Here is an 11,186-nt window from a genome sequence, read left to right on the forward strand (position 1 = left end):
TCAGATCCCATTGCGAAAGAAAAAAAAATAAACTGTGCCCACTAGAGCGGGTGGAAGCTTCCACAGACAAGGAAGAAACTTCACGTGCACGTTGGCCAACGCATTCACTGGATCATGTTGCGTGTCCTCGAAGCAACAACAAAAACGGAATTCTTTGGTTCTGTTTATGGCACAAGTTCGCGGTACGTCACCCAATCATCTCAGCTCCATCAAAAGCAGTTGAGATATTCCCAAGGCAGTACACAAAGGAGCTTTCCCTGCCATGTGAGAGTATCAATTAGAACCAAGAAACGTTCCTCATCTTTTGCTGCTCTCTTTTGTTGGTGGAGATTGCAGTACAACAGTTTTCATCCTTGTTCTCCATCTTCCCGCAACTGCTGCATAGTGAATGTCGTGAGAGAACCTGAGACGCGGCCGTAGTGCATCCTGATTCACCTTTTCTTGCCTCGTTTTTAATGCGCACACTCAGAACCGTCGACTGTGTCATTCAGCCAACAGAACCTGCAAAGAAGAGATGAAACAGTTTGAGGTCCTCTTTGAACTTCTTAGGCGTGAAAAAAAAAGGGAAAGCAAGAAGAAAAAAATTCTGATGCTGTTTTGTTCGACTCCTACTTTGTTGGGGACTCCGCGAACCACGGAAAGGAGTACTACTGATGAGCGCACTCAGATTCTATTCACATCGCTGCAAACAAAGAGAAAGATATGTTCCGCCGCTGAGGAGCACAAATGCCTCTCTGCTGTGCAGCTCACGGCATCTTTAAGTGATGCTCAACGAGGTTGGAAAGACGAGTTGCACAACACGCAGCCCTTATTCCGTACTTCTCGTTGAAGTTTCTTTGGAACAGAATCGCAGTAAAAGCCGGATGTGTAGCGGCGCACGGTCTCCTACAAATCGACGCTGAGGGCAACTCACCTTGCATCAAGAAAGAAAAACGAACCTACACAGTGGTGTTAGTTTGGGGTCGCGGATAGTTGAAAAGAGACGATACGGTTGGGACGACGGGGGGGGGGGGGGTATGTTAAAACACGAAGCGCAGAACTAATCATTCGAAAGTTGGCATGGAACTTTGAAGTGTTTTTTTTTTTCGACGCGTAGACAGCAGGTGTTTTTTTTCTGTAATCTTCATTCACAAGTGCAGGCCCTCCCAATTGCGCTTTTCTCTGTGTCAATCGACGGTTGGAAGAAGTACGAAGTTGGCCAAACTGACCGGATCATGTTCTTTATTCCAAAGAGGAATTATGGCGCTCAAAAACGGGAATTTGAAGCCTGTTCATACGTCTTTTTTCATTATTCGTGCAACACCGGAAAATGAGAAGTAGATGGCTTTTTTCATACAAGGGCTCTTCGATTGCTCCTTTCGGCGATGCGTTTCACAAACCAATGTACGCCATGCAAAACCGCCGGAGGTCTTGCTGTAGTTGCTGCACCAACGCAGTCAGCGGTATCTCAGCGAACACACACCGGTTCATACTGTGAAACGAAGCTTACGCGGAGAAAATGAAAGTCACTCAGGCACATTGTGCGCCACCTAATAGTGACTAAATGCAGACCAAAGAAACTTTGCAGAAGGCCACCCGGAGAGCGGCATCAACTCACGTTTCTTTTCGAATGTGTCTGTTCTGCTCCGGGGACACTGTTGTTCATGAACTCACTTCCTTTCTCAGAGCAATATCGCCGCCGCTCCCTCTACATTGCGAACAAGAAGACAGGAGATAATTGAAAGGGTATTCTCTGTCTGCTTCCGTGAGTCATTTTATGCCTGTGCCTTTTTAAGAAACCTCGTCTCTTACTTTTTCCCCTGATACTCCACGGACGACTCTGCTGTGTGCATGGTGGAACTCTATCCATGAACGCTGTATTGATTTTCCCTTTGAAGCTGACCGCAAAGAACGTCGTTTGTAACAAAGAACGGTTGAGTCTATCAACGATTGATCGAGACGCAAAAAAAAACTTTTCCCGTATTCTGTACGGTGTTTCCTCGGTGTAGAGAGAATTCCTTCTCTGGCGACTGATGAAATACGGAACTTGTTACTGCACCATAGGCAGTAGTTTCGTTCTGCATGGTGTGAGCGCAGATCTGGCTGATGTATCTTTTCTGTTTAAAGACGTACCGTTCAACTATTACTTATTTGTGTTAAAGAACTGTTTTCTCTCCTCTATTGTTTGGAGGGTATGACCCCAATAGTCTGTTTCTTTGGATTGGGATGTGTGTTTTGAATTTTCCGCTGTCTGTGACGGAGAGATTGTGCTGTGAATTTAACCGCAGCTGCCTCACAGGTGAGCGCACGATATTGTGTTTGCGCTATATGCCAGACAGTTTCAAAGGAAACTTCTAACTATCAATCACATCTTGTGTCTTTTTCTCTTTGTGCTAACTGACCTGTTTTCCGCGAGTTAAGTTTTTTTTTTCCAAGGCCACTTTTTGTGTATTTTTCTCCGTCAATTGAAGGCAAAAGACCACTTCCTTCGGCTACCTTCTCACCGCTGACAACTTTATCGTCGTACTTACTGTTCTCCCTACTCATGTTGGCACATTTTGACTGCACTGGTAGCACTTTCGCTACTGGTGGTGTTCCTCCAGGATAGAAGAGGAATACTCTGTTACCTCACTAGTGTGATTGTGTCATTTCCTTATTTATTTTGCTGTCTTCGTGTGCACCGCAATGGTGTCCGCCTTGGTACCATCATAAATCCTTCGTACTGCTCCAAGCGTCAAGGCGGCTGGAGCCGAGCGACCCGCGCGTTTTATTTCCTCTCTTATTGAGCCTTGTTTCTGTCACGCAATAACGATGTTGCCTTTCTTACCTTTAGCTGGGTGTGAAGCGTCAAACAGTTGAGCAAGCACGTTACGGAATAAGTAAATGCTGTTCCTTGCTATTTTGGAGTGAATCACTCGCTATTGTTGTGGAGTATTATCTTCTCAGATGCGCTAGAATGCTGTTCTGCCCTGTGAAGAAAAAATGATGATTTTCCTCCTCATGTAGAGCCAAGCTGCTCGAGAGCTTTACTTTTTATACATAATTGAAGCTACAGTTTGCGTAGCACTCCTTTCGACGTTCGAGTTCACATATTTTCTCTATCCACGTTTTTTTTTTCGGTTTTTTTGGGGAATGACTTTAATGACATTGGCAGGTTGCGGCTGTTACTAAATTTCGTCAACTTAGCATAGCAAAACAACTTTTCCTCTCGGTAGTTTTGGGGTTTCAAAGCAAGGAGGAATTACTGATCAGCGTAGAAGCATGTTTTCTGAGCTACTGTTCTTTGAGAACCATTGCCTGATGACTCGATAAACGCATGGCAGTCTATGTGGATGTGCCACAACTGGCAGTCATTAAGCGTTATTAATATATGAATGCAAATCAGGACGTTTTTTTTTTGCTTACATTCAATAACCAGTTCGACAGGGACACAGCCATAAACGTATGATCGTTAAAAAACAAAAGAAAAACAGAAGAACACATTGCTTCGGCTGAGTGTTTGGCTAGCTTTCTCGAAGCTTTTTGCCCCCAAAAAGCCTTTCGGTGTCCCAGAATGAGAAGGTAGGTTGTAAATGTTGCGGTTGAGAGATTCGCCAAAGCTGAGTTGAGAAGAAAGTCGATTAGCGTTATTGTTATTGTCATTGTTGTTGTTATTATTAATATTATATTTTTTGCTCTGAATGTTACCGCTGTTACTATCGACTCTGATTTGTTCCATTAATTCCGCTTTCTTTCCTTCCTTTCTTTCCGCAAGTGTATTACTTTTTTTTTCTTCTTCACCAAATACTGCTCTGGATTTTCCGTCCTGCTCAACTATAATTCCACTATTCTTTTACACACCTTTTCGCCTCTTTCTCGTTGATTTTGTGAGGAGGAACGTGCAACAGCGTGAGAGCACTCAGCAGTGCTTCTGTACAACACAGGAAAGCAAAACGAAGCCTTTTTTTTGTCTGCCAGGCTGAGTTCGCTTTCGCCTTCCATAAAGACCAACTACTTTCATTTCATCTTTTTCCACCTGCACCGCAAAGCTATCTAGTTTTATTTTGGAAGTTGTCAAATACAGTTCGTTTCCTCACTTTCTTCATCATCGTCTTCCACCATGTCCCGTGCAAGTGACAGGGACTCCTTTCAGACGTTGAAGGCACAGTTGGCAGAGAAGGAATTCAAACTCAGTGAGCTTGAGAACCGTGTCAAAGACCTTTTCAATGAGGCGAACGAACTTGATGAGAAGCTCCGAATTTCGAATCGCAATGCTCGTGTTTTGGAGGAAGAGAACAGCAATTACCACATGAAACTCAAGTCAATTGAGAAAGATGAGGACATCTCTAAACTTGTGCCATCGCAGAAGGAGGCGATTAAACTCGTTAAAGAAAACGAGGACTTGCGCGCCCGCCTTGCTGATGCTGAAGAGCACTTGAAGGCAGAAGCTGTTCAGATCCGCGAAAGTGACTCTGGTGCCGACAAGCAAATCCGTGCCCTCAGCAGCGAGTGCGAACGGATGCGAAAAGAGAGGCAGCGGGAGGTGAAAGAACTTGAAAACACGCGTTTCCAGTGCGCGGAGTTGCAGAAGAGACTCGATGACGAGCACGAAACGCTCAAAACTGCAAGGGACCTCTGGGATCAGGAGCGAGAACGTTACCATCAAAAAATTGATGAGCTGCTTGAACATAATAAAAGCACTGTTCGATCCACGACTCCCCGCACACACTTGCCAAAAGGCACAACCAGCGACGAGCCGTTGGAGCAGGTTTTGCTGAAGGAGGACGTTGCACAACTGGAACAAAAATTGAAAGACGTCCAGGAAAGGTTGTGGGGGAAAGAAAAGGAATGGATTCGTACGGAAAACGAACTGCGCAAGAAATTTCAGTCGCTTCAACTGGTAAACGGCTCGGAAGGGCGCAATGACAAGGCTCTTTTTCAGGCAATGAAGGATCAAATTAGGGCACTGCAGGACGAGATCAAAGCTTTGCGCAACGATAGACTGGCTTCGCGTTCCGCCGTTCTGGGAGCTGCTGCTGCTTCCGCTGCTGCCAGCAAGAACCCCGCTTCCACAGTCGCGCAGCCGCTTCAAGGTAGTGGTGTGGCGAACTGGGCTGCCCGCTACGATGCTGCTTGCAAAGAGAAAGAGGCGATTCAGGACCAACTTGACGCTGCCAAGGCTACCATTCTCGCGCTGCAGCACATGGCAGACGACAAGACCATCTCCTGCAAGGAACTGGAGGTTCAAATCGCGGCGCTTCGGAAGAAGGAGGCAAATGGCACGCGTCGTGCTATTGCAGGCGGGGCAGCTTCGACTCGCTCAGTCGGTGAGCAGAGCTTCAACAGCCGCGCTTCCACTTCGTCAAACGCCGTTGACGCTGCGAGCACAATTTCACAGCTGAAGCAGCGCATCCGTGTTCTGGAGAACGAGCTGACGAACTTAAAAAACGATCATGAACAGAAGGAAACCATCAGCAGCGTGCGCACGAAAGAGTACCAGATGCAGGTGGACGAGTTACTCCGCGAGAACGCGGCCCTGAGGAACGAAAACGGAGATACCTGTGGTACTGCCGAGAGCGCTTCACCTGTTGACTCGATGGATGGCGTTATTCGCCTCACGAAAGACAAGCGCGAATCCGTCGAGGAGGTCATGCGTCTGCTTGAGTTTTCGTGGGACAGCGACGAAGAGGCAAAGCGTCAGCTGCGCCGGGCCAAGTACCAAAGCGCGTCGATGGCGGGTCAGGATGCCGCCAAGGATGACGAGATCCGTCGTCTGCAAAAGACTGCGGACGATTTAGAGAATCAGCTGCAAGACATGGAGAAGAAAGGTAACGATGTTGATGAACTGAAGGACGCAGTGAGCGACTTGCGCAAGCAACTCCGCGGCTTGCAGGCGGAAAACGATAAGCTGCGCAAGAAGAACGGCGACTTGGAGAAGAGCCGCAACGATGCCGCCAAAGGCCTAGCTGCGAAGGAAGAAGACGCAAACCGCCGCAACAAAGAGCTTCAGAAGGAAGTCGAGGACTTGAAGCGACGGCTGGCGGACGCTCGGAAACCTTCTAGCAGGTCGGGTTCTCCCGCTGTGAGTCCGCGCACTCCGCGCACTCCGCGTATTGCCGCGCGTCGCCGCACCCCAGAGGTTCCTGCGATGTCTCAATTGTCGGTGCGCTCGACCGAAGAGCAGCGTCGCAGCGCCGTCCCGGAGGGTGCCCACCTCGCCTTCACCGTTGTCGAGCTTGCGGATGTGCTACGCAACGGACGACCCATAACCGAACCCGGTTATGTGGTCATTAAATTGAAGTCTATCAAGGAGAAGTACAAGACTTCCGTCAAAGGATTGTCCTCCGTTATCCGCTTTGACGAAACGTTTGTCTTCTATCTCGCGCAACCCGATCAGGACGTCATCACTGTGCACGTTTTTTACCAAACCAAGAACGGCTCTCGCGAGTACCACATTGGTGACGCTTGTTTTTCCATGGCCACGCTTTACCGCGGGGTGCCTCGTCAGCGCATAGCTCCCGTGGTTCAGAATCCCGGCACGAAGGATGCGCGCCGCGCTGGCCAGATTGAGGTCAACCTCCAAACTGACGACTTTGGCAAAACTATGGAGCCGACAGAGGATGAGATGGAGGACGAAAGGGCCCGCTTCGACGAACTCGTGAACAAATATGAGCACAACGCGCCAGAGAAGCTTCACGCGGCTGACGTTTACATGGCGTCTGAGCAATTGTAGAGAAAACGAGTATTAAATAGCTCCTTTTTCGCTTTACGTCTGCGAAAAGCGGCGCCGAACGCTCCCATTTCTTTTAGAAGTTCTTGCTCTCATAGCTCCACCGGTTTCTCACGCATTTTCTTTTTCTTTCCGGCGTTTAGAGCGTTCGTGGAGGAGTAGAAGTTTTTTTTTCCGTGCGTGTGTCCGCGTTTGGGATACGTCTTTGATGATTATGGCTACCGGCGTACTTGCTTCATCCAAGTTGAAGCAATTAGAAAGTGTGAGTTTTGTCTCTTTTGCTTCAGCGTTTACAACGTAGATTTTCATCGTTTTTTTTCTTTCTTCACTGTGATTCCGCGGAAAACCCATTATGTGGAGGTGGCTTTCAACGTTGTTATCGCGGGGAGGTTTTCTTTATACCTATCTGTAGTAATTAATCCTTTTTTGTTGGTTTACCGTACTTTCGTGTTTTGTCATTTGAATGCGGCGCTCTTTCTTCCTTTTTTTTTACCCCCTTTTCATAGTCCGGGCAAACAGACGTGGGTTTGCCGTTGATCGTGTCTGTTTTTTTTTTCTTGCTTTCCCTCTCGATTGAACGACGCACGTCTCGTGATAAGTTGGCTCGCCTTTTTCTCTGAGTCAATAAAAAAAAGCAGAAGACATAGAACCGCTTTTCCACTCCTCCTTTTGGGCCCACCTCTTTCTTCTACGCTTTATTATTATTACTTTTTGTGTGTGGTTCGTATCCTGTCAAAGAAGTTTTCCTTCTTGACCTAGCGGATGTTGCATGTGTAGTTTCCACGCTTCAGGTGCGTTGGGTGAAGAGACGCAAAAAAGGCACATGGAAGGGACCTGAAACCGAAGAGAGAGAAGAGCAGTAGATTAGAGATTGGCTGCGTGGTCCTGTTGATGCGGCGATTTGTTTTTCCCCCTGTTTGAGAGACTGCTGCATATTTTTCCCGGTCATGTTCACAAGTTGTTCTTTTTATTTCGCGAGCTTAGCTTTTCCATTGACTAAAGGCCTTTATCTTCTGATGCTTTGTGCGTTTTTATTCTTGTCTACCACCAATGGAGCAAGCGCTCCTTATTGTTATTATTATTGTTGTTCTGTGGTTTAGTATCGCGAGTAACAACAAACCAAAACATCCCAGATACTTGCGGGGCGAATGCAACACGGCGGCTTTCCGATTTCCCTTAAAGAAAGAAGTTAGGAGATGCCGTGTGAACGGCAAAGGAACTGCGAGCCCAATGTGCGGTGTTCTCATTACGCACTACCTGGAGGCTTACGCAACAAAGCAAAGGAGCAACAACAAGAAAGAGACCCGCTTACAAGGAAAAGCAAACGTAAGTTTCGATTCCGACTTCACCCACTTCGCACATTCGCAACAGTAATGATCATTTTTTTCCTGCCTGTTTCACTGCACCTTTTTGCCCTCGTTTTCTCCGTGCGTGTTTTGTGCTTTATGCTAGAGGTTCAACGCATCACTGTTGACCTTCTCCTTCCCTCCCTCTTTTGTTGGCTTCGTAAGGGCCCAGGACAAATCCAATCTAACAAACGCTCCCTCCTCTTTCTCTCTCATTTTTTTTTCATGTTGGTGACAGTGGCCACGGACACCCGCAAACATACCTGCCGCGGAAAGGAAGAACCGCTACAGAGAACCACTTTCAGATACTTCAGCTGAATGGGAGCACAAGAACAAAATGAACCCATTCACCGACAAAATCGTGGCCTACCGCATTCCCGATGAAGGGGCTGAGGAGAGGTACGGGCTCTGTATACGGCGCGAAAGTGACATGCTTCGCGTGATGGTGATGCAGAGGGAAGATAATCGAGAGGTGCCGCTGCAGTCCGTGCTGAGGAAGCTGGCGGATGAGGATGCAATAATGAAGTCACTAGAGGAACGTTTGAACTCACTCCAAGCAAAACTAGCAAAAGAGGGTAACACTGGCGGACAATCGTCGAATTATCGTCTCCAGGAGACGATGTTGCAGTGGGCCACACGCCGTCTAGAAGGAGTCGACGCAGAGGAATGGCGACGGCTTGCCCAGGAGCGTCATCCGTCGGCGGTGGTGAAAGCCGTGGGCTGTGCCGCCGCCTCCATTGCAACGGACGCTAAACTAGTGTCCTCTGCGTGGACAGACGCCCAGAGCCTGTTTAGCAAAGGCAGAGAGCTGACGGCGGAGCTGCGCTGCGCAGGAGAGCATCGTATGAGCAAAGCCCTCTACAACTCGCTGGTGGGATACATCTCCGACTCCTCGCTGTCGTACGCGCTGGTGGCCCAAGCGTCGCCGTCGCTGAGTATGTTGCACAAGTGGATCACCGCCTTAGTGGACTACCAGCGCGCGCGCTACATGGAAGACGGCGAGGCAGAACAGCAGCAGCAACTCATCAGGTATGAAAACAGCCTGCGGGCGGCGAGGGGGCGTCGCGGCTCGCTGATGGAGCAGGCGGATCTGATTAACGGAGGTAATTGCTATATTCGAACCCAGGCAGTCCGCAGTGTGCCGATGGATTGTGTCCTGCACCCCATGGCCGCTGAGAAGGTGACCACGCGACAGTACTTGTTAAAAGAGCCTGCACCGATGGAGATGCTGGACGATGTAATGCGCCGCCCCCTCACAAGCGTGCGAAGCGCACGCAGCAGCCGTCAGGAAGACAGCTTCCCTCGCAGGGACGTTCTCTCTGCACGCTCCGTGGACGCCCCGGGCTTGCGTGGCAATCGCACCAACGCCGGCGTCAAGGTTCCCCCGATATCCATTCCGAAGGTGGAGTCGGCGGGGGCCGGAATGTGGTCGGGTGGCGGCGTTGTGCGGAGTCAGCGGTCGTTGGAGAAGGAGGGGAACGGCAACGGTGCAGTTTCCAAGGTGAACCCGCCACACGTCGGTACCCGTGCCGCGACAGAGGCGGCCGACCGTGGCGTAAACGGAGTGCATCCCGACGGGGCAGCGTCGCCGTCGTCGTCACCCTCCTCTTCCTCCACGGCGCCGTCGCCACGTCCTCTGTCGATGCGTGTGGAGGTGAAGCAGCTGGACGAGCCTGATAGTAGTCAACGCCGCATGTTGTCTGCCAGGCACGGGGGAACGGAACCGATGCAGGTGCTGACCGACGTGAGAAACAACTTTAGAAGCGTACAAGCCGTCTTACTCGCCTGCTTGGAGGACTACCAAAAGCTCGAGGACAAGTACGCCAGTACCGTAGAGCACAGCAAGCAACTTCTGCATACGCTTGAGAGCCGCGACCATGTGATCGCACACCTCCAGCAAGAGCTCACCGCGGTCACCGGCGTGCAAGCTGCATCGAAAACAATGCCAGTGCAGCCTCGCGACGGCTGCGGCAGCGATGCTGTGAGGCACCGCAACTTGGACGAATTATTCAACAGTGGGTTGGCGACACCGCACGCGGTCAATGCGGAAAGTTTTGGAGACGAGGATTCATTTGAGCGGCACTTTGAACAGCTGCTCTATGACACGCTGGAGTTTCTCCAAGGAGCCGAGTCCACTCCTTCTACCTATGAAGACGAGTCGAATCGCGGTTAACAGCGCGGCGTATTTCCAGGAAAAAGGCGTTTTCGTTTGAATACCCGTATGGCTTGTTGATGCTCTGTTGCATTGCCGGTGCGGAGAAGAGAGTAACACCGACCATTCCCTTCCTTTTGGGGTAATAGCGCAGCGGCTAGAAAGTTGTACTTTCATCTTCCACAGAACAATACACGAAGGCAGCTCCTGTTTTCTTTTGGTCTGTTTTGGATGGTCTCCGTTCATATTTAGAGATTAAAAAAAAGCGTGTTGCCTCCAACCTTTCCGCCTTTTCATGCATACACCGTACGAACGCGTTCTGCTCCATCTCTTTCGTATCCTTCCTGATAAAAGGACACCGACTCGTATGCTTGGGGAACATAGAACCAGTATCATTGTTCGATTTTTTCTTATTCTTTTTTAACTCAAATTGTTTGTGTATTATTAGCTGTACTTTTCTGTCGCCGTCACCACCCTCGGTGCACACTGGACTTTTGCTATGTTCCTCCCTTTCTGTCTACAAGCATCTCCACCGCGTTGTACTTATTCTATATGTGATTGCACGCACAAAGTAGGTCTGTCGTCGGAATTCTCTTTTTTCTTTCGGGTTTTCTCTCGCCGTCTTTCGTCTTGTCTCTCGCATGCAAGATGGATCTTTTTTCGCCTTTTTCTGCCCGCTTCCTTTCGTGGAAGATGCGAGCATCTACGCCTCTTCATCTCTTTCCCTTTTTTTTGTGAGCCTGCGAGGGGAATGGAAGGGACGGAAAAAATGAGTTGAATGTGATTGGCAGCGGAGAGATTGGCGGATCTCGGTCATTTAGGGTAATGCTCTAAACTATCTTCTCCTTTTCTATTACCTCCTGAATCCTGGTTCTTCCGTATTCTGGTTTGCCTGGCACAGTTGTTTTCAGCATCGAGAGAAACTCCGGTTTTTCGCTGAAATCCACCCGCCCACCCCCGGTCCCTCCCACGACAGGGACCCATGGGATCCTTAAAAAGA

The 11,186-nt window shown here is 49.2% G+C and overlaps 2 protein-coding genes across 4 annotated transcripts; both read left to right on the forward strand.

Moving 5' to 3' along the window:
- Positions 1-3,731: 3,731 nt before the first annotated feature.
- Positions 3,732-6,691, forward strand: ABB37_03416 (putative mitochondrial C2 domain containing protein (CC2D); the record flags this gene model as incomplete). Of its 2 annotated transcripts, none has more annotated exons than XM_015800752.1 (1): positions 3,732-6,691. In XM_015800752.1, exon 1 carries the CDS (start codon positions 4,079-4,081, stop codon positions 6,689-6,691), a length of 2,613 nt encoding a protein of 870 aa, XP_015660759.1. In that variant the 5' UTR covers positions 3,732-4,078. The 2 variants fall into 2 exon arrangements, with proteins under 2 accessions (XP_015660759.1, XP_015660760.1); XM_015800753.1 differs by having other exon boundaries at positions 3,849-6,691.
- Positions 6,692-8,138: 1,447 nt separating this feature from the next.
- Positions 8,139-10,207, forward strand: ABB37_03417 (hypothetical protein; the record flags this gene model as incomplete). 2 transcript variants are annotated; one of them, XM_015800754.1, is made up of 1 exon in its annotated part: positions 8,139-10,207. In XM_015800754.1, the coding sequence occupies exon 1, from the start codon at positions 8,372-8,374 to the stop codon at positions 10,205-10,207; it is 1,836 nt and encodes a 611-aa protein (XP_015660761.1). In that variant the 5' UTR covers positions 8,139-8,371. The 2 variants fall into 2 exon arrangements, with proteins under 2 accessions (XP_015660761.1, XP_015660762.1); XM_015800755.1 differs by having other exon boundaries at positions 8,271-10,207.
- Positions 10,208-11,186: the final 979 nt, after the last annotated feature.

Source organism: Leptomonas pyrrhocoris, assembly GCF_001293395.1.
Source record: "Leptomonas pyrrhocoris isolate H10 chromosome Unknown, whole genome shotgun sequence".
NCBI lineage: Eukaryota > Euglenozoa > Kinetoplastea > Trypanosomatida > Trypanosomatidae > Leptomonas > Leptomonas pyrrhocoris.